We start from the raw sequence: 24,323 nt of genomic DNA on the forward strand, positions 1-24,323 counted from the left end.
TTCAAAGGGACTCAGGCAAGAAAGAGCGCTAAAACCTCTTTCCTCTCAGCATGCAGAAATTACTGATTGTCTTATTAATGACACTCCAGTTAATAAATAACATCAATACAAAAAACAAAGACATACTGACATTTTTACAGTATGTGAATAGGTGTAGCAATAAAACATATTTTGCTTTTGTCTACAGTGGTCACTGTCAATTCAGACATATTATCCAGGGCTGAGAGTCTCTATTTGGAATTTTAAAAATGCTGTCAAAATACAAAAAATTGTAATGACACAAGTTACACCACTTGCTCATAGTAAAAAAAAAAAAAAAAAAAATCTACACGAAGTACAGGCCTAAAGATTTTTTTAAATCAATACAAAACCAATATTTTGATCATGCTGTCCTTCCTGAATGGTTAAGTTGTCGTAATGAATCTGTCCAGCCAGTGGTCTTCTCAGAAATATTCTGCATAGAGTTTTATAATGAAATGCACTATAATGTCCATTACCCAGTGTAGCAGCCATTGATAAAGTTTTATTTATTCACGTTGCCACAGTGGTGGCTGATCTTAATTTTAGTACACTGACTTATACAATTGAATCTCAGGCAGTCTCCCCTAGCTTTAAAGATGCAACAGGACAGATGCTAAGCCCACCGGTGAGTCAATGATCTGTAGTATGGCACATAACAAATCATGGTACGACAAGAAAGGAAGATTAGAAGTTCTCTAAAAGTCTTAATTCTGGGGCCCAGGGTGAAACTGGCAAAAAGTCTAAACTCACCAGTTTTGCTACAGATGCAAAAATATTAAAAGATAGTTATATTAAACCTCAGCACTGCTAGGTTTTGAAGAGCAGTTATTTATTTAAGATGACCTATCCAAAACTATGCACATGCGCTGTTATACACTGTGTGCAATTTGTGTTTCTTCCTGGAAGTGCAGATTTTAAAAACTGATTTTGTGAATATTAGTGTCTAGATGACACTCATGAATGTGGAACGTGAGATGAAGATTACACGATTGAAATGCATGAAGTAAAATCGGTAAATCCATGAATGCATTAGGATGTACTGCTTATGCTTGGAGAACAGGCAGATGAATAGACTGTGTTCTACCTCACGGCCTTCTAAACAAAACAGTTCTGTTCTTTTGCAGGGTAAATAGGCCAATGTAAAATATGGATTAAAGAAGGTTTCCCCTGATAATATTTCACTTTAATTTTCCAAGGCTTAATAAAGTCCACTTGAATTAGGATGCATTTCCATCCATCCTGCACAATTTTAGTTTAAAAAAACAAAATAATAAAACACCTGAGGCTAAATCTTGAGCTTTGTTGAACACCTGCAATCTCAGAGTACTTGTGGTCCTAAGAATTTTTGAGGAGGTACTCAGTATATGATAGGGTCAGGATCTAAGTTATAGAATTTCATACCATGTTTTATCTATCTATCTTGTGTGTGTGTTTCTTTTGTGTTTTATTTTTGTGTGTTTTACAGAGAGACAGAGAAGGTGTTCTTATATCTGGGTAATATATATATATAAAAATATAATGACCACATACTGAGGTCATTATTCATGACAGATTAAATGGACACAATCAGCTGCAGCTACTGTATGTTACATGGTAAAAGGCTGCACCGTCAATGGGGTCCTAGTATGCATAAGGGAGTGGAGGGCAATATCTGATATATTTGCATCAATTCAGGATGCTGTCCAATATACAGGGGGAAAAGTATCTTTCAGTCTTTTTTAACATAACTATGTAAAATTGGTCTCACATGGTAGTATAATTGGAGATTTTCTGGATATCTATGATATACTATAAACTGTTGTCTATTAGGCTAATGGAAGTTTAATTAATTTACAGCATAACCTTTGTAATACTTACTTTCAGCCCCAGTAATGCACCTGACTCTTTTGGCATGGTAGTTCTCTTGTTAAGAATAACACGTCCAATTAAGCGATCTCCCTCTTTAGATGGTTGCCACGTTACGGGATGCTATTAGAAAATATCAGTGGAAGCAAAAAAGTGGAAATCTCTTCCTATTTTACACACACAAATAGAATCAGCTAAATAGTTATGTCACAGTAGAGATAATCCAATTAATCTTTGACTGCATAATGTCTGACAAAATTCTCTCTGTTATAATACTATAGTTAGGGCCCTACCAAACTCCATGGCCACGAAAAACGTATCACAGACTGTGAAATCTGGTCTCCCGCCATGAAATCTCATCTTTTGTGTGCTTTTACCCTATGCTACACAGATTTCACAGGGGGAGACCAGCGTTTCTCAAAGTGGAGGTCCTGACCTAAAAGGGAGTTGCAGGGGGGGTCACAAGGTTATTTAAGGGGGTGGGTTATGGTATTGCCACCTTTATTTCTGCACTCCCTTCAGAGCTGGATAGCTGGAGAGCAACAGCTGTTGGCTGGGCGCCCAGGTCTGAAGACAGCACCCAGCCAGCAGTGCATAAATAAGGGTGACAATACCATACCATGCCATCCTTACATCTGAGCTGCTGCTGGCGGTGGCTCTGCCTTCAGAGCTGGGCTCCCAGCCTGCAGCCGCTAATCTCCAGCTGCCCAACTCTGAAGGCAGTGCTGCTGTCAGCAGCAGTGCAGAAGTAAGGGTAGTAGTACCAACAGTCCCCCTCCAATGAGCTTGCAACCTTCCTCTCACCCCCCATCCTCCACCCCAACAACTCCTCTTTGGGTCAGGACCCCTATAATTACAACAATGGGAAATTTCAGATTTAAATAGCTGAAATCATGAAATTTACTATTTTTTAATTCCTATGACCATGAAATGGACCAAAATGGACTGTGAATTTGGTAGGGCCCTAACTACAGTTCTTGACTCCTGCTTCATTAAATATTTACAATTACCCCTTCTCATTGTAAAATTATCTCAACACCGAAAGTGTGCAAGTGCAGTTATAAGACGGATTTGATGCTTAATGCATTTAAGATGTATTTCAGCTTGTAAAAATAAATGCGTTACTTTGTATTCCACTATCTTCAAAATTCCTTTTAAAAAATAACAGTCCTGTAGAATAATATTTATGTTATTCGGCTGTTTAATATATGTTCATTATATAGTAAAAGTCTGATGATCCTTTTCCCATTGGAGTCAAGGGCAAAAATTCTGCTGACATCATTGGTGTCTAACTGATAGCCTAATGGATTGAAATACAATCCCTCATTTGAAAAAAATCTCTATTTCAGATTAAATACTCAAGTTATTTTTCTAATACAGATTCAGATAGAAAATCTCTTCCTTATTTTGATTTTCATGATCTAGAAACACTTTTTTCACATTTTTAGAACAAAGTTCTAGTATCAATGAACATCTTACAAGACTGAAATTCATAATTGAATAGATTCTAAGACTAGAAGGCACCACTATAAACCTACATTGCCTATATCTTACCGAACTAATAGGGGATGTCTCTCTACTGTGCCACGTGGCAGGATCCAGCCAGTAATAATCCAAGTCACCTGGAAGAATATGAATGGAAAGAAATGTGTAATCTCCTATAGAGAGAAATGTGTGTGAATGCATCATCTGCATGCATGAATTTTAATGTACAATAATTCTATGAAGCAAATGCATAAATTATACCATGATTTGAATGATATTAAATGTTTTAATTTAGGGACAACAATATATACTAACACTTCAAAAATAAAAATGTGTCACAGTACAAAGACCTTCAATTTCTCAGTAGTTCACTGAATATCTGCTGTATGCCCCAACTTAACTTTCTGTGCTGCTGAATCCCACCTTCCAGTGATAAATGCCCCCTTTCATACCTTACTGTGATGAACACATAGTGCCAGTCCTTTAAAGAGCTAATTATGATTCTAGAGTAAGCAGACACTAAAAAGAGACATTTGGTTACAGCTGACCAGAGGAGGGGCCAACAGAAACCACAAGAAGAAACTATGAAGTGGTGCCTGCGCGCAATGATGATGAGTACTCTAGAGATGCACAGTTCAGGAAACACACAGAGGGAGCCAGCCATTTAGGAATGCAACACAGCCTACCAAACAAAGTAGAAGTACAGTCACAGGAAATAATGCCAACAGATTTAATTCAAGGTTGTGGTTTTTATTTTTGTTCAGGACAGACAGAGGTGACATGCATTATGTGCAGAGAGAAGAGACGACTGATAATGCACGCTGGAGCAATCATGAATCAATTGGGTATTGTAGAGGAAATTCAGTGAATGTGTTCGAGCGGACTTGGGAGCAAGTGCAGATTGGAATCACAGATCCAGTGTTATGAGAGACTTTGAGTGAGGGGGAGAGCATGCTGCATGCACTGGGGATGAAGCAATAAAGGATGTCTAAACTCACAGGGGGCTGTGTAATGGGGAGGGCTGGAGAACAAATGACTTGGCAGTGTATTTTGACCAACCAAATATGGAATGTAACCTTACGATGAGAGGGATGGCTGCAAAGGGTGTTGGGAAGGACTTGGGAGAATGAGGCAGGATGGAATAGAACAAATGGGAAGGGAGAGCCTGATGCAATGAGAACAGAGCCTGATATGTTGTTTTTTTTGTTTTTTCAACCTTTTCTTTTTTTTTGCAAAAGATCATTTCTCTTTTTAAAAACGCAGTATTTATATGTCCCATATACTCTATTACCTTTCATACCTTTGCATTAATATTATCCTTTGTGACAATATAGAGTATTATCAAAAGCAACAGTTGAAGATGAAAAGGGCAACTTATTCTAAACCCTTTTTGAGATGCTAGTTGTATTTATATACCTGATCTTGGCCCCAAAGTGGACAATTTAAGTTTAAATAAAACTGATGATAAAGGAACAAATTAAAACTAGCTATTTTGATCATTTACCATGCAAAGAGCTAAAAGACTGAACTATGTACGCTAAATTCAGCCCTGGAAGTAATTGGAGTTGTCCCACCAAACAATTCATCTTTTACCAAGGGCTGAATTTGGACCTTTACTTTCATATTTGGCATGTGGTCTCCCCTCAGTCTGGTGATGTTTCTTTATTATGTTTGGAAAAAAAAGCTCACTAAAGAAAGTTTAACATTGCGTGCCTTCAAACATATATGTACATTATTTTCCTTATGTTTTTAAATGATGACAATTCATGCCCCACAGTCTGTACTGGCAGAGGGTATATTGTGGAGAAAATCTGCACATACTTGTCTTGTGATATGCCTAGGCATGCTTTGGTGATTATTAAAAACCCTGTGGTGAAATCCTGGTCTCATTCACGTCAATAGCAAAACTCCCATTGACTTCAATGGGTCAGGATTTCACTTCTAATATGTATTTTACTTCTGAAAATCCCAATTTACTTTTTAGACACACTTTAGACAAAGTGCCTGGGTGCTTTTATTAACGTTTAGCAAGCATAACTATATAAGAGAAGAACACTTTTAGATCATTACTGTTACAGATACATAGAAATAAACATCCAAACAAAATGGGATATCAGTGATTAAAACCAAACCAAAAACTAAATATAATGTTAACAGTAACCTTTCTTACCAACAATAACAAAAAGAACCTTTATACTTTTATCTTCACATCTCGATGTGGCTTGTGTCATGTTTTGTATACTGCATATCCCTTTCATTGGCAGTTGGGATTTCTCAAAACAATGTGTTCATTCAAATTGCTTTAACCGAAGAAGCGATAAACCAGCCCAATACCAAGGGGTTACAAATAATTAGTTACGAAATAATTTCATGGTAGGTAATACAATCTCAAATTTGCGTCTGAGTGTCCTTTTTAGTGTACTAAAGGAGGCAGGGTCCTATGAAAAAAATTGGATGTGATCATGTAATATGCACAAGGGGGCTGAACGGAGGTTGTACCCCACCCTCCACTGCTATCTTCCTTGGTTCCTGCCTGCGCCCACACTCCTGTCCCTGTCCCTCTGCTCTTATCCTTCCTGTCCTGTCTCTCCCATCCCCAAGCTTCTGCTCATGTCTTCCTTCCTCTCCCCAGTCTCCCCTTCCTCCTGCCCTGACCTGGCCTCATCTGCTCCTTCCCTCTCTCCTGTTCACTCTCCCTGTGCTCTTGTCCCTCTCCTGTAATGTTGTTTCTATCTCTCCACCCCAGTTTTCTGCCCCCTGGTCTTGCTCCTCCCTCTTGTCTTGCCCTTAATCCCCCTAGGCATCAAATCCCTTCCCTTCCTGCTACCCCAAACTCCTCCCTTTGTCCCCAGCCCTCTTCTGTTTCTCACCTTCTGCATTTCAGTCAGGCTGCATCCTCCTCCTCTACCCTGCATGGGCATGAACATGGAGAGCACTGCTTGGGCACAAGCAGGGGGATCCATTTCCCATGTTCAAAGTTCTGGTGCCCACTGCCACAGCAGATTCTGGTAGCTTGGAAGAGGAGCAATTGCAGGGACAGTCCTGCTTAGTCCCTGCATCTTGGGACAGTACATGCCCAGAAGAGATGGAATCTTTGGAGAATTTAGCTACTGAATTCAAACAAGTCTCAACTCAGCATGTGCAAACTCCAATTTTTTTAGAGGCTTATAATTTGGCCAAATTCTAGCAAGTTTACAGGGCAGATAAAAGGCATGACATCAGAGTTACCTCCTGTTGTTAAGCCACTGGCTCGTAAAGCATGGAGGTGCTATAGCTTCTCAACAAAACCACTGGAATATTTTTTAATATGGGCAAAGCAATATATTTTTACCAAACCTCATTCCTGAAAATACCTGAACTATTTTAATTAAAAATCCTCCCACTATCCCACCCAAAAAATCAGCCTGAGTCAGAACCCTGGAATGGAAAATTTCAGTGAACAGCTTATATTTTGGAAAGTTATAAGCCACTGAAAACATCTTATAAAGTGTTCAGCAACCTAAACTACAAGCTGGCATCTATGCCATCTATAAGAACAGAGCAGAATAGAATACAAGTAGTATTATGATTATAATTATATAATTATGCCTAATTATAAATAATACCAGCAACAGGACTTCCACCATACAAGAGATGGTAAATTTCTTACTTGATAATTTCCTTTCGCCTAGCAGCATCTCCCATAATTTTGATACATACGGGCTATTTAGGGTGACCAGATAGCCAGAGTAAAAAATCGGGACAGAGGGTAATAGGAGCCTATAAAAGAAAAAGACCCCAAAATCAGGACTGTCCCTATAAAATCAGGACATCTGGTCACCCTATGGCTATTACTCTCCTATCTGCAATTTCCAGAGGCAGATCAAAGGCTGTAGCTCAGCCTGTGCTAACAGTGCCCTTTTCTCTGGCCTGCTGACAGATGATTCATTCCATAGCTGTGTAAAAACTCATAGAATATGATTAGTAAGAATAACTTAAATGCCAGCCAATAAACTATGTACTGTTGGTTACAGCCTACTAGCACAACTATCAAAATTAAACACTGTCCCTTGGTTAGGAAGAGAACCAGAGAGAGGAGAATTGTGGGAGACACTGTAAGCAGAAAGGAAATTATTGGGTAAGGAATTTACCATTCTGCAGCTCAGTGTCTCCCACAAATCTGATACATATGGGAAATAGCAAGCAGTGAACAACAGTAGGTAGGGAGAATTAAACACAGAATGAAATAGGGAAGACCTTGCTAAGTTAATTGCCCAAAATTGTAAAGCTACTACTGGACCACTGCCTGAAGCTTCCTGCCAAAGGAGGCCTCTGCAGAGAACAGAAAGTCCATGTCACAGTGCCTAATAAAGGTGTTAACTAATGACCACCTTACTGACCTGCAGATGTCTGCAGTGGAAGCACAAGCTCCTTCTGCCCACAAAGTCAACATAAATATTGCAGAGTGTGCTTTGGTGCCATCTGGACAGGAGGAACTGATGCTTCATATGTTTCTAAGATACAAAGCTTTATCCATGTAGCTAGTATAGCCTGGATATCCTGAGTCCTGGCCACTTCAGATGAAAGTAGACTAAGAAGGACCCCAATCTTGTTCATTTGGTGTGCTTGCTATAGATCATTAGCGCTCTTCAAACATATAAAGTGTGCCACAGCTTTACTGCTAAATGTGGTGGGTTTGGACATAATGAAGGGAGGCATAGAAAGATGAATTAACCCTAGGCAAGAAAAATTCTGGAATTCTTAGCATCATCTTGTCATTATGGATCACACCATAAGGTTCCTGCATGGGTACAGTTGCCAGTTCCGAAACTTGTCTAGCAGACATGATGGCAACCAGAAAACAGGTTTTGATGGATAGGTACAATGGAGATATTGATTTTATTGTTTCAAAAGGGAGCGTGAACATAAGAACGGCTATAATAGGTCAGACCCATGGTCCATCTAGCCCAGTTTCCTGTTTTCAGTAATCAGGCAATCACTAAGTGATCCATCCCCCGTCGCTCATTCCCAGCTTCTGGCAAACACAGACTAGAGACACTTCACAGTATGGTTTTGCATCCCTGCCCATCCTGGCTAAGTATGGGGCTTTTAACACCAGTGGTAGGCCTCACTTGGGAAAGACTGGTCTAACTACAGGTTTAGCCAGTCTGACTGCTCAGAGAAATCTGGGTATCTGAGGGTTCTCTATGAATAGGAGGCTACAGCTGACACCTGGCATGCTATGAAGTCCCTTGTCTATACCTTCCTGAAGAAAGTCCAAGATAATTGGGACTCCAGAATCCTTGGGATAATTGTTGTGTTCTTGACATCATGAGCTAAACCTAGTCCAGATGGAGGAATAGGCCTTTAGGGTTAAAGCTCACCTGGAGAAGAAGAGAGTTCCAATCACTTTGGAAGATAATCCTGGCATGGCTAATTCTTCCCTCTCAATACCCAGGCTGTCAGATGTAGACAGTCTGGGTCTGGATGGAGAAATGGCCTTTGGTAAAAGGTCTCTGGTTTACTTATAGCTACAATGGTGGTTCCAATGTCAGTTCTATCAGATCGGAAAACCACATTCTCCTTGTCTAGTGACTAGCACTATCACCATTGCTGCTTCTTGCCTTACCTTCTGGATCACCTTTCCCCAAAAGTGGAAAGGGTAGGAATGCATATAAGAGGCCTTGTAACTATCTGAGGAAAGAGCACCCACCCCCAGGAATTTGGGAATCTGCTTCCCTGGTGAAGTACATCGGTCGCTTTGCGTTCTTATGACTGGCAAACAGGTCAACTGCCAGAAGGCTAAACTTCTGCAAAATCAGAGAGAAGACTTCCTGATTCAGGAACCACTCTGCCTTTTTGTATAGTTCTCCGTTTATATGTATTGCTCTTCTAGAAGGGAAAGATCTCACTGCCCATTCCATTATCACCATTGCTTCTGTGTATAGGATTACACTCCTTGTTCCACTTTGTTTTTTGATATACACCACAGTTGTGTCTATTTCCATTCTCATGTGAAATACCTTTGTGGAGGAAGTCAAGGAGCTCTTCTTGGTGTTTATCACAAATCTGTGTGCTTGAAGCAGATCCAGTGTCCACATTGTGGCTTCACATGCTGCTGCTTTGGTCAGAGTAATGATCAAGATGTTGTCTAGGAAGGGATATAGGTGAGTGCTCTGAGACCTGAGTCTGGCTATTATTTACCACCAGCATCTTAATAAAAACCCTAGGGGTGGCAAAATGAGAGCATATGATACTAGTAGTGGGCTATGCTGTAAGCAAATCTCAGTAATGTGTGGTGCCATGGTCATATGAGAATGTGGAGATGTGCATCTGCTAGATCCACAGACACGAAAAAGACAGATATTACTGTTGAAGCTAGGGTATCCATACAGAATCTCATCTTCATCCATTTGTTGAGCTGCTTGAAATCCAAGATGGTTCTGACCCTTCATATGCTTCTGGACAATTTAAAAAAATGGAGGATTTTTTATTGCTTTATATTGCTCCTGTCATAAACAGATAGCTAAGGGTTAATGTCTCTTTCACCTGGAAAAAAAAAAGTATCCTGAAACACCTGACCAGAGGACCAATCAGGAAACCAGACTTTTTTCAACTCTGAGTGGAGGGAAGTTTGTGTCTGAGTTCTTTGTCTTCTGCCTGAATCTCTCTCAGCTAGAGAAGGATTTTTCTATTTCCTGCTTTCTAATCTTCTGTTTCCAAGTTGTGAGTACAAAGTTGGTTTTTTGTTGTGTATTTACATGTCTATAGTTGCTGGAATGCTTTAAATTGTATTCTTTTGAATAAGGCTGTTTATTCATATTTCTTTTAAGCAATTGACCCTGTATTTGTCACCTTAATACAGAGAGACCATTTGTATGTATTTTTCTTTCTTTTAAGACCTGTTGGAGTTTTTCTTTAGTGGGGAACTCCAGGGAATTGAGTCTGCAGCTCACCAGGGAATTGGTGGGAGGAAGAAGTCAGGGGGAAATCTGTGTGTGTTAGATTTACTAGCCTGACTTTGCATTCCCTCTGGGTGAAGAGGGAAGTAATTCTGTTTTTCCAGGACTGGGAACGGGGAGGGTGGAGTCCCTCTGTTTAGATTCACGGAGCTTGCTTCTGTGTCTCTCCAGGAACACCTGGAGGGGGGAAGGGAAAAGGTTTATTTCCCTTTGTTGTGAGACTCAAGGGATTTGGGTCTTGGGGTCCCCAGGGAAGGTTTTTGGGGGGACCAGAGTGCCCCAAAACACTCTAATTTTTTGGGTGGTGGCAGCTTTACCAGGTCCAAGCTGGTAACTAAGCTTGGAGGTTTTCATGCTAACCCCCATATTTTGGACGCTAAGGTCCAAATCTGGGACTAGGTTTATGATATGGTGGCAGCGGTGGGAAAGATAGAATCCAGAAGCCAGTAGGAGTATCATATTTTTCTTTTCTCTGCTAGGGGCTTTTTAGCAGAGAGAAACAGTTTGGTTTTAAAAGGGAACCAGAGAGAATTTTTTTCTGCTCTCTCTGGCAGTTGTGGCTTGCATATTAAGCAAGAAACCATTAAGAGACTATTAAGGGTCTTTTGTCACACAATAGCACTCCCATTAGGAGGCAGATACCAGCACTATACTCATGCAAATAAAGTGGTTTTTCTGGTTTACTTTACATTGAAAAGATTAGCTAGAAAAAAAAAAGGGAAAAAGGCACTGTTGCTAGGCAGACCCCAGGAGGCAACAGAGAACCTGCAGTTCAGAAGATAAACACCGGAGGGCACCCCAACACAAGAAAACAGGAACTATGCCTAACAAGACAAAAATGGAGGCCGAAGAACAAATCAAAGACACCAAGCACAGGCGAGAGATGGAAAAAAACAAACAGGAACTAAAAATAAAACAAAAAGAAATGAAAATAAAAGAAAGAGAAGAACAGATCAAACAGGCAGCCCATAAAAGAGAACAAGAAGCCAAAAATGCATCCCACCACAGAAAACTAGAAGAAGAAGAAGTGGCCCACAGAAGGAAACAAGAAGAAGGAGAAGAGAAGGAAAAACAGAGAAAACATGAACTGGACTTAGCGCAAGCTGGGCTGCATGCGCCAGCCAATCCTAACAATCCTTCGCCAATTATGGTTCCACAGCACAGGAAATTTCCCACCTACAAGGCAGGTGATGACACCGAGGCCTTCTTGGACAATTTTGAAAAAGCTGTCTTGGGTACCGCATCCCTGAAGACCAGTACATGGTAGAATTGAGACCACAGCTCAGTGGACCTTTAGCAGAGGTGGCAGCTGAAATGCCTAAGGACAACATGAACGACTATAAACTTTTTCAAACCAAGGCCAGATACAGAATGGGGATAACCCCAGATCATGCCCGTCGGCGCTTCAGAACCCAAAAGTGGAAACCAGATATCTCATTTCCCAAACACGCCTACTACATTGCAAAAAATTATGAGGCCTGGATATCAGGACACAATGTTAAAACCTTGGAAGAACTGCACCTCCTCATACAAATGGAGCAGTTCTTGGATGGTGTTCCTAAGGACATAACACGGTACATACAAAATGAAAAACTCAAAAATCTTGCTGAGGCGGGGGAGATTGGAGCCAGATGGATGAAAGTGGCAGAAAGCAAAAAAGCTACTGTCAAGGGGAACGAATACCCCAAGGGGCACACCGACCATAAACCCTACAACCGAGGGCAGCCAAAAACACCACCTACAACCCAAGTAAAGCCACAGACACACTATTCTTCCACCTCACCAGTCTCCAGTAACTCACCTCGACCCAGTGACCCATCAGATGGAAGATGCTTTAAGTGTAATAAACTGGGACATATCAAGGCCAACTGTCCAAAAAACGCCATCCGAGTGCAATTCATTACACCACCATCACACCAAAGATCCCCAGGCCCAAATGCCTCTCAAATACCCTTGGAGCGAAGGGAAAATTTGAGAGTGGGCGAAAACAAGGTTACTGCGTGGAGAGACACGGGAGCACAAGTGTCAGCTATCCAGCAATCCTTCGTAGACCCCAAATTCATCAACCCAAAGGCCAAAGTAACAATTTACCCCTTCATGTCACAAGCTGTAGACTTGCCTACAGCTGAACTGCCTGTCCACTACAAAGGCTGGTCAGGAATGTGGACTTTTGCAGTCTATGATAATTATCCTATCCCCATGCTACTGGGGAAAGACTTGGCCAACCAGGTGAAGCGGGCCAAGAGAGTGGAAATGGTTACACGTAGCCAAACCAGGCAAGCTTCCAGACCCATTCCTGTTCCTGAGCCGTCCACAGACGCCCCGTCTGTGTTACCAGAAACCCAGACAGAGGTAGTAAACCCGGATTCCATGCCAACCACTGAAACAGCCACAGCACCTCCAGTCCCAGGCCTGGAATCGGAACAGCAACCAGCACCAGCAATTGCAACTACATCTTCAAACTCAATGCCAGTGGGCGCCAGCAGGGCCCCGGACTTTGACAAGCCATTCCTAGTAACCATGGAAGCATCTGAGCGTGGTATAGGAGCAGTGCTCATGCAGGAAGCAACAGATCACAACTTCCATCCTGTCGTGTTTCTCAGCAAGAAACTGTCTTGAGAGGGAAGGTCACTGGTCAGTCAGTGAAAAGGAATGCTATGCCATTGTGTACGCCCTGGAAAAGCTACGCCCATATGTTTGAGGGCGGTTCCAACTACAAACTGACCATGCTGCACTAAAGTGGCTTCATACTGCCAAGGGGAACAACAAGAAAGTTCTTCATTGTAGTTTAGCTCTCCAAGATTTTAATTTTAAAATTCAGCACATCACAGGAGCTTCTAACAAAGTAGCTGATGCACTCTCTCGAGAGTTTCCCACAATCTAGTAGTTAAAAAGTGTTCTTAAATGTACAAGTCTGTTAGTTATATACTTAGTGGTATATGTAAAGGTGCATGTGTTGTAGTAATCTGTTTATTTTAAAGTTCTAGAAGCAAATCGCCGCCAGTGAGCTTCCCCACTGTCTGCAATTTGGGGGGCGTGTCATAAACAGATAGCTAAGGGTTAATGTCTCTTTCACCTGGAAAAAAAAAGTATCCTGAAACACCTGACCAGAGGACCAATCAGGAAACCAGACTTTTTTCAACTCTGGGTGGAGAGAAGTTTGTGTCTGAGTTCTTTGTCTTCTGCCTGAATCTCTCTCAGCTAGAGAAGGATTTTTCTATTTCCTGCTTTCTAATCTTCTGTTTCCAAGTTGTGAGTACAAAGTTGGTTTTTTGTTGTGTATTTACATGTCTATAGTTGCTGGAGTGCTTTAAATTGTATTCTTTTGAATAAGGCTGTTTATTCATATTTCTTTTAAGCAATTGACCCTGTATTTGTCACCTTAAATACAGAGAGACCATTTGTATGTATTTTTCTTTCTTTTAAGACCTGTTGGAGTTTTTCTTTAGTGGGGAACTCCAGGGAATTGAGTCTGCAGCTCACCAGGGAATTGGTGGGAGGAAGAAGTCAGGGGGAAATCTGTGTGTGTTAGATTTACTAGCCTGACTTTGCATTCCCTCTGGGTGAAGAGGGAAGTAATTGTTTTTCCAGGACTGGGAACGGGGAGGGTGGAGTCCCTCTGTTTAGATTCACGGAGCTTGCTTCTGTGTCTCTCCAGGAACACCTGGAGGGGGGAAGAGAAAAGGTTTATTTCCCTTTGTTGTGAGACTCAAGGGATTTGGGTCTTGGGGTCCCCAGGGAAGGTTTTTGGGGGGACCAGAGTGCCCCAAAACACTCTAATTTTTTGGGTGGTGGCAGCTTTACCAGGTCCAAGCTGGTAACTAAGCTTGGAGGTTTTCATGCTAACCCCTATATTTTGGACGCTAAGGTCCAAATCTGAGACTAGGTTTATAATAGCTCCTATTTCCAGGAGATGTGAGATTTCATTTAACATCACTCACATTTTACGGAGTTGCTTGGGGTGGGGGATTAGATGAGGTGGAGAACTTAGTTTAAGGGAATATCCACAACTCACTTCTCTTTTACCCATTTGTCTGTGGTCATTTGAGAGCATTTGCCTGAGAAGTGGAAAATTCCGTCTCCTAGATTCAGGCCTGGGTCCAGTCACATTAATTTATTGTCATGGCAGGCTATCAGTGGCAATGGATCCCCCGTGGGATTTTCCAAGTGATCCCCAGTTCCAGGATTTTCCCAATATACCTGTTTCTTTCCTCTGTTATCTTTGCTAGAATGGATGAAGGAAGCTTTTTTTGTCTGTTGCTAGGATTGTTATTCCTCCTTAGAGCACTGAGTTGGAAAGGGAAGGACCATTTCAGTTTGGCAGGGCTTTCGTGACTATTTTGTCTAGTTTTTCCCCAAAGAGGTGAAAACCTGTGAATTCAAATGAGCACTGAATTTGTTTGGAGTGAGTGTCAACCTTTCAGGCACAAAGCCAGGTATGGTGTCTGGCTGCTGACATACATTCCGAGGCCTCAGCTTAAAAATCTCTAAGCATCTATTGATCAAAGGCAGTTGGTAGGGAAATTTTCTTAAGTGCAGACTGCAAGTCAGGATGGCTCTTGCAAAGCATGTAGCTGCCAGAGATGCTCTAAGAGTAACCAGCAAAAGCTCAAAGTCCCTTCTAAGGGTAGCTTTCACCTTTCTATCAGTTGGCTCTTTTGGGAAAGAAATCCCCTTTAGATTGGATTACCATATCTTCTGCTAGAGATGCCACTGCAGCATCAACTTTTGGTGTATCTGTAATAGCATTTTTTAGCTCTTGCAACTTGTAACATCTAAGTGCATGGCTACTTATACATTTACCCATATTAGGGGTTTCCTGTTCCTCTCTGCTCACATGCTGAAAGGATGGGTGCAGTGGGATTGCTGTCTCAGGTGAGGATTTAGAAGGCAGGTATTTCCCTTTACGTGCCTGCTCAGGTTAGATCTAGATTGTTGATGCATCCTTTTTGCACATGATTTCAAACATTTCAGAGGAAAAAAATCCTGTGTTGTATTTTTTCATCTCCTGCTCAGAGCCTGAATCTGAGAGTTTCCCTTCGACAGGGGAGGTGGAGGTGTCTGAACCAGAGAACAAATAATTCTTAGGTTTTTTTATACTTTTTATTTTTCTTTCAGGGTTTTTTAAAGCCTTTCTGGCTGTGGCAGGGCATTTTTTGTGTGGCTTGCTTTATGTAGTGCCTTGAACCCTTCCTCCATGTCCTCCCCATAGGGTCCCAGTCACCCTGCCCAGGGATGGGGTTTCATTGCCGGAATACCCTGATTTGAGCTGAGAAGAAGGGGAGGCAAGTAAGAGCCCTCCTTCTCTCCCTGGGTAACTTAGGATCCATTTTAGGACTTGGGGGTAAGATGGGATCTGAAGCCCCTCAAAGGGTTTCCCCCCTCCCAGTCCTGTTCTGCCCTAGGACTTACCCCTTTGGCAGAAGTGCTTGTCCTTAATATCTCTCTCTGCTCTGCTTCTCCAGATCAGGTTTTTCTGTATTGGAGTCACGGCTTCTTGGGATGGGGGGGGACCCAACATGCCCGTCCAATTCAGAACCCCATGTCCTAGCAATGCAAGGGTTGACTGGCTGAGAGCAGGCAGGGCACAATTCAGCCTCCAAATAATCTGTGAAGGCTGCCCCACAAAGAGAACATCGCCTGAATTTACCTTGGTGTTTGCGCAACAGATCTGCCATACCTGGGCAAGCCAGAGTTTGGCTCAGAGGGACTGCACAGCTAAGAGCACCCTCACTGCTCCAAAGCTGATCCAGGAGAGGGAGAAGAAAGAAGCGTCTGCTTGCTACTGCCCGAAAAAAATGATAAAATAATAAGCTGGCCACAAAAAAAAAAAAAAAGTCACGTGCAAAGTGAATTACTGCTTGACTGCTCCTATATAGCAGAAGATATGGAGCAGGCTGGAGCAAGGAGCATGGCTATCATGTCTGTGATATTGAACTACCTCCAGAAACTGCAGACAGGACGGGAATTCCTCATACATATCAGAATTGTGGGAGACACTGAGCTGCAGAATTTATTAAGTGATTTTTCTCAACATCCAGGCTAAATTATCTTATACTTAATTTCTTATTTTAACTCATAATTACAGTGTCTTAGAATACTCCAAACAAATCCATCCTTTTGCTATAATTGCCAATCTTCAAATATTTCTGTTTTTTTCCAGATCATCATTTCTTAGTCTTTTTACCAAAGCTATACATATCTAGTTCTTTTAACCTTCCCTTGTAGGACAGACAAAGGCCTGGCCTAATCATGGATTTTGTGCCAATATAACTATTTTAGGGATGTGGGTTTTCTTTTTTTAACTGAAATAGTTATATCACTAAAAACCATACTGGGGATGTGACTATAGCAGTATAACAGTGCCTACATCAGCAAAGATTGTTCTCCTTCCTGTATGGGAAGGAGAATAAGTTATACTAGTATAAGCACTTTTATAAAAGTATCGATATCTATATATAACACACACACACACACAGAGGTATAATTAACAGGGCCAGCTTTAGGGCAATTCCCCCGATTCCTGGGAATTGGGCCTTGCAGCATCGGGAAGAGGAGCCCCGCACCTTCCACCAAAGTGCTGCCAGAAACAGCAGCAACCGATTGAGCTGCTGCCGAATTCTGGCTGCTATCTTCGGAGGCAGCTCAATCACTGCCATTGTCTTTGGTGGCATTTCGGGGGCCGCTCTTTTGAATCGGGCCCTGCATGTCCTAAAGCCGGTCTGATAATTAAAGCAGTGGAACTTTTGTTTGCAGACATGTTCCACTTTATTCCTCTACCCTGAATCTCTTTTGTATGCCATTCTTACATTATATAATTATAGAAATGTAGGACTGGAAGGGACCTCAAGAGGTATTCTAGTCAGTCCCTTGCACTCAGGGTAGGACTAAATATTATCTAGACCATCTCTGACAGGTGTCTGTCTAACCTGCTCTTAAAAATCTCCAATGATGAGATTCCACAACCTCCCTAAGCAATTTATTTCAGTGCTTAACTACCCTGACAGTTAGGATGATTTTTCCTAATGTCCAGCCTAAACCACCCTTGCTGTAATTTAAGCCAATTGCTTCTTGTCCTGTCCTCAGAGGTTAAAGAGAACAATTTTTCTCCCTTCTTTTAACAACCTTTTATATACTTGAAAACTGTTATCATGTCCCCACTCAGTGTTCTCTTCTCCAAACTAAGCAAAACCAATCTTCCTTCATAAATCATGTTTTCTAGACCTTTAATAATTTTTGTTGCTCTTCTCTGGACTTTCCCTAATTTGTCCACATCTTTCTTGAAATGTGGTGCTCAGAACTAGACACAACATTACAGTTGAGGCCTAAGCAACACAGAGTAGAGCTGAAGAATTACAAGGGGTACAAAATATATTGGAAGGACAGAACAGGTCTTGTTGGTGGGGGAGTGGCACTATATGTGAAAGAAAGTGTAAAATCAAAATGAAGTAAAAATCATAAATGAATCAAATTGTACCACAGAATCTCTATGGACAGAAATTCCATGCTTTATAATAAGAATATAGCAGTAGGGAAATATTACCAACCACCTGACCAGGATGGTGATAGTGACTGTGAAATGCTCAGGGAGATCAGAGAGGCTATTAAAATAAAAAAAGGCAATAATAATAATGGGGGATTTCAATTATCCCCATACTGACTGGGTGCATGTCACCTTAGGACAGGATGCAGATATAAAGTTTCTTGACACCTTAAATGACTGCTTCTTGGAGCAGCTGGTCCTGGAACCCACCATGTAATTCTTGGTTTAGTGTTAAGTGGAGCACAGGATCTGGTCTAAGAAGTGAATATACCTGGACCGCGTGGTAATAGTGTCCATAATATAATTAAATTTAATATCCCTGTGGCAGGAAAAACACCACAGCGGCCCAACACTGTTGCATTTAATTTCAGAAAGGGGAACTATAGAATAATGAGGAGGTTAGTTAAACAGAAATTAAAGAGTACAATGGCAAAAGTGAAATCTCTGCAAGCTGCATGGAAACCTTTTAAAGACACCATAATACAGGTTCAACTTAAATGTACATACCAAAATAAAAAACATAGTAAGAGAACCAAAAAAAGAGCCACCGTGGCTGAACAACAGAGTAAAAGATGCAGTGAGAGGCAAAAAGGTATCCTTTAAAAAGTGGAAGTTAAATCCTAGTGAGGAAAATAGAAAGGAGCATAAACACTGCCAAATGAAATGCAAAAATACAATTAGGAAGGCCAAAAAGAATTTGAGGAATAGTTAGCCAAAGACTCCAAAAGTAATAGCAATTATTTTTTTAAGTACATCAGAAGCAGGAAGCCTGCTAAACAACCAGTGGGGCCACTGGATGATCAGGGTGCTAAAGGAGCATTCAAGGACAATAAAGATGATTGCAGACAAACTAAATGAATTCTTTGCATCGGTCTTCACAGCTGAGGAGACATTCTTTTTAGGTAACAGATCTGAGGAACTGTCCCAAATTGAAATATCAATAGAGGAGGTTTTGGAACAAATTGATAAATTAAACAGCAATACAACTCCAGGACCAGATGATATTCACCCAAGAGTTCTGAAGGAACTCAAATGTGAAATTGCAGAACTACTAACTTTAGTCTGTAACCTATCATTTAAATCAGCTTCTGTACCAGATGACTGGAGGATAGCTACTGTGACGTCAATTTTTAATAAGGGCTCCAGAGGTGATCCCGGCAATTACACACCTGTAAGATTGACTTTAGTACCGGGTAAACTGGTTGAAACTATAATAAAGAACAATGTTGTCAGACATATAGATGAACATAATTTGTTGAGGAAGAGTCAATATGGTTTTAGTAAGGGAAAATCATGCCTCACCAATCCACTAGAATTCTTTGAGGGGGGTCAATAAGCATGTAGACCAGGAGGATCCAGTGAATATAGTGTACTTAGATTTTTAGAAAGCCTTTGACAAGGTCCCTCATCAAAGGCTCTTATGCGAAGTAAGCTGCCACGGGATAAGAGGGAAGGTGCTCTCATGGACTGGTAACTGGTTAGAAGATAGGAAACAAAGGGTAGGTATAAATGGTCATTTTTCAGAATGGAGAGAGGTAAATAGTGGTGTCCCCCAAGGGTTTGTTCTCAGACCAGTCCTATTCAACATATTCATAAATTATCTGGAAAAAGGGGTAAACAGTAAGGAGGAAAAATTGGCAGATGATACAGAATTACTAAGGATAGTTAAGACTCAGGCAGACTGCGAAGAGCTACAAAAGGATCTCTCAAAATTCGATCATTGGGCAACAAAATGGCAGATGAAATTTAATGTTGATAAATGCAAAGTAATGCACATTGTAAAGCATAATTCCAACTAAATTAGCTGTTACCACTCAAGAAAGATCTTGGAGTCGTTGTGGATAGTTCTCTGAAAACATCCATCCAATGTGCAGCAGCAGTCAAAAAAGCTAACAGAATGCTGGAAATAATTAAGAAGGGGATAGAAAATAGGACAGAAAATATCATGTTGCCTCTATATAAATCCATGGTACGCCGACATCATAAATACTATGTGCAGATGTGGTCACTCCATCTCAAAAATATATATATTGGAATTGGAAAAGGTTCAGAAAAGGGCAACAAAAATGATTAGGGGTATGGAACAGCTTCCGTATGAGGAGAGATTAATAAGACTGGGACTTTTCAGTTTGGAAAAGAGACGGCTAAAGAGAGATATGATTGAAGTCTATAAAATCATGACTGGTGTAGAGAAAGTAGATAAGGAAGTGTTGTTTACTATTTCTCATAACACAAGAACTAGTGGCCACCTATTGAAAGTAATAGGCAACAGGTTTAAAACAAATAAAAGGAAGTATTTCTTCACACAACACACAGTCAACCTGTAGAACTCCTTGCCAGAGGATGTTGTGAAGGCCAAGACCATAACTGGGTTCAAAAAAGAACTAGATAAATTCATGGAGTATAGGTCCATCAATGGCTATTAGCCAGGATGGGCAGGAATGGTGTCCCTAGCCTCTGTTAGCCAGAAGCTCGGAATGAGCGACAGGGGATTGATCACTTGATGATTACCTGTTCTATTAATTCCCTCTGGGGCACCTGGCACTGACACTGTCAGAAAACAGGATACTGGGTAGATGGACCTTTGGTCTGACCCAGTAGAGCCATTCTTATGTCTTGCTTACAACACTCCTGCTAATCTCGGAATTATATTTGCTTCTTTTTACAACAGTGTTACACTGTTGACTCCTATTTAGCTTGTGATCCACTATGACCCTCAGATCCCTGAGTCCCATGAACTAAAAAAAAATTTTGGTTACATATACACAATGACATTTTTCTTCTTATTGTTAAGAGTGTGTGTGTGTGTCTTTTGCTATCTCGATTAGCAAAAATTGTAAAACAACATGAACAATTTCAGGAAGTTTACAAAAGAACAAGTTTCTAATTACCAAATGAGTAACTTCTTAGAAAGTTTTAACCAGTGCTTTAAAACGGATTTTTAAAACACCTATCCAAATGTAAAATCATGGAGCAATTCAAACAAATGATGTCCTATGAAAATAAGCATATTAAAAAGTTGTTGCTACATTAAAGAAAATCTCAAAGGACTTAATGATTAATGATCATGACTTACTCCTAGGTATATGATGAAAAAAAATACATCACATTACAACTCATGTTTTACCTATGATTAATGATAGATTGAAACAGATAAATGCATATTCATCAAAATCTACTTCCTGAAGAAAAAATTCAAAATGCTGTGTCCTGTCAATGATGAAATACATCCTCTGTTATTATCTTTTCTACTGTGTAATTAATATTACTGGACTATGGGAGATAGAGTTGATTTGTAATTGTATCAGTTTAACTGGAATAAATTTATAGAATATTTGATGAATAGTATATACCCCAGTCTTCAATCAGAATGTGGAAATAAACAAAAACTGACTATCCTCATCTATTTTATTATTATACCCAATCCTATTTCTCCCAACTCCCAGCATATATCCCACTTGATTTATAAGTATCTAAGACTGGTTGTTACGAAAATGATCCCTTTAAAATAAGGATAATGGATATTTTCAGCAACAAAGTAGTGACTCCTTCAAATATGTTTTCCTAATAATATGTTATGCCCATCCTATCAGCAAATTTGATCATTTTCGGTGAAATCCTTCTATTAAATCAGCAGGGCAGATATGAGGTAAACAGCAAAAATGATGGATTTATCCGAATTGCAAAGCTGAAATGTGGCTTTGTCTGAGGCTTCCAAGCTAAAAAGAGATTTCTGCAACCTTCTTGCCACATTCACATTGGCTTCCAAAAGATCTTGAATAGTGAAAATGAACTGCCCAGAAATGCTGCTACAAATCCAGATTCTATCTGAAATTTATTGAAATGGAGAGAATATTAGGTGGAATAGATATTGTGCTCAAATGATTCACCAGATAAGTAGCTGCTACCTCAGCTGTAGACATATTAGGCAAATTCGGATTATACTAGCACACAGAATAGATATCTACACATTATATAGAGTTGCTAATGCAAAGCCTACAAAGCAAACATTAACTTTCTTGACAATCACATTGGTTGCAGACAGTCCTTGGTGTGGAAGACAAGTCTTCCAAGGTCTCAGGGACTTGGGAGAGCAACTCTGAAAATGCTCTACAGCTCCTTTGTGCAAAATGAAGGAAAACTGTATCAACGTCCTTCAGACTGCTACACAGAAAATTACCACAAACTCGCTATCAACACAAAGAAGCTCAAACATCAGATGGTTTGCCATCTTCCTTCACAAATAGAGTCCTCATGAGTAACAGGACTAGCTTTAGAGAGACAAGGTGTGTGACGTAAAATCTTTTATTGGACCAACATCTGTGGGTGAGAGAGACAAGCTTCTGAGCTTACACAGACACTCATTGTTCACTCCTCACCTTCCAAATCTCATAAAACCAAGCAGAGCTAATTGAAATTTGTCAAGACACATTTTACAATAATAGACAATGTTTTGCAACTTTAGGGTAAAACAGAAGTGGCATTTACAAGATATTTAGATTTTTTAAAAAAATAAGAGTATACTTGGAAGTCTTAAAATGGCAAATGGCCGAGTGGATGTCAACGTTGTCTTTTAATAAAGATTTTTGTGCAGGAAAATATTCATGTGCACCATTTACATTTTAATAATTCTTCATGCTATTGTACATTATATTTTATATTGAAAAGTATTTTAGCAATATTTAAAATTTAAATAGTGTAAATTCGTACTCCAATCCCAAACATCCAAATATAAAGCAAATTTGCCTCAAAGTCCCAACCAAAACTTAATGGTTTAGGTACATCTCTAATGCAGACAAAAATTTCAACAGGCATAAGCATATACAAAGGGATTTCATAAACTAGTTTTAGAACTATTTCAAAGTTTTAAAGAAGAGAAAAGTTAAATCCATTTTGATACTATTTATGCCTAAACGCACAGAAACACACATTTCTCAGTCTGGAATTTTTATAAGGCTCACTTGAGCTCCAGCAAGCAGCTTCAGAGATTCAACTCCCACTAAATAAAATTGTATGCTCTGTTTGAACAGTCAATCTCCCTTAGGGAAAAAACATCACATGCCTGTGAATCAATATATAACAGTTTATCCCAAGGTCAGTGTGCATCAAGTTTATTAATGTCTCTTTTCTAACAGGTGTTACATGAGCCAGATGATTGGGCAAGACTTCTTCCCAGCTCCTAGGACCATTAATGACAACCTTCTAACTGCAACAGCAGATCTGCCTGGTGAGCAACAGGAGATGTTGCTCCTATAGGTAGGGCCTTACCAAATTCATGGCCATGAAAAAAGCGTCACGGACCGGGAAATCTGCCCCCCCCCCCGCCCCCGTGTAATCTGGCCTTTTATGTGCTTTTACCCTATACTATACAGACTTCATGGGGGAGACCAATTTTCTCAAATTGGCGGTCCTGACCCAAAAGGGAGTTGTAGGGGGGTTGCCAGGTTATTCTAGGGGGAGTCACAGTATTGCCACCCTTACTTCTGCACTGCCTTCAGAGCTGGATGGCCAGAGAGCTGCGGCTGCTGACTGATGGCCCAGCTCTGCAGGCAAGAGCACAGAAGTAAGAGTAGCAATACCATACCATGCCATTCTTATTTCTGCCCTGCTGCTGGAGGCATCTCTGCCTTCTGAGCTCCCACTCTCCAGCTGCCCAGCTCTGAAGGCAGCACTGCTGCTAGCAGAAGCTGACAAGTAAGGGTAGCAGTATTGCAACCACCCCTAGAATAATCTTGTGCCCCCCCAAAAAAAATCCTTTTTGGGTCAAGACCCTTACAATTACAACACTGTGAAATTATGATTTTTTTTAATCCTATGACCATGAAATTGACCAATATTTACCGTGAATTTGGTAGGGCCCTACTATAGGTGGGAAGGCCATAAGAATCAGTCTCTATACCTGGCTTGCTCAATTGAATTAACAGAAAGCGGTAGCTGTTGTCATCCTGTTGCAATTGGAAGCAGGAGAAATTATTAGACTAGGATCTGCTTCAGTCTCTTGAACTAGCAGAAATGCCCTCACTACCACCAGACAGTGACAAGAGGAGGAGATGTCTTGCTGCTGGGAGAAAGAGAAGCTTGTGAAGCCCCTTCCCCGCCCTGGCCACAGCAGACTCCATCTACCATCAGTGAGGAGCAGCAACAGAAGCTGCTTTGTTGCTGAGGGCAGGAGAGGCCAAGAGACCTCACTTGTGAACCTGGACTTTGAACTCTGTTAACTACACTGGAACACCTGGTACCAGTTATAGATCTCATCTAGCTGGCTCTTTCTTTCTCACTTCTAATAGAATGAAGTAACTGCAGTGGGTGTGGGTTGGGAGTGAGAAAGGTATTAAGAAATGACAGGACTGACACCAGGACAAAGAAGAGTTGGACTAGAGTAAAACTGAATGAAAGAGGAAGATAAGATTAAAATTAACAGTATGCTAAACAAAAGGAGCATGAAGAAGGTGTAGGATTCCTTAGTTCACATTGTAATAGGAACAAAT

General features: G+C 40.7%; 1 protein-coding gene across 50 annotated transcripts in view; it reads right to left on the minus strand.

Annotated features, from left to right (window-relative positions):
• RIMS1 (regulating synaptic membrane exocytosis 1) overlaps positions 1-24,323 on the minus strand; it is a 528,602-nt gene that overhangs the window by 211,661 nt on the left and 292,618 nt on the right. For all 50 annotated transcript variants that reach the window (XM_050950597.1, XM_050950547.1, XM_050950548.1 and 47 more), the window contains 2 exons: positions 3,421-3,488; positions 1,879-1,989 (listed from right to left, as the gene is read on the minus strand). In XM_050950597.1, the coding sequence (XP_050806554.1) occupies positions 1,879-1,989; positions 3,421-3,488 (179 nt within the window). The remainder of the gene's footprint in view (positions 1-1,878; positions 1,990-3,420; positions 3,489-24,323) is intronic.

This window comes from Gopherus flavomarginatus, chromosome 4 (assembly GCF_025201925.1).
Source record: "Gopherus flavomarginatus isolate rGopFla2 chromosome 4, rGopFla2.mat.asm, whole genome shotgun sequence".
Classification (NCBI taxonomy): domain Eukaryota; kingdom Metazoa; phylum Chordata; order Testudines; family Testudinidae; genus Gopherus; species Gopherus flavomarginatus.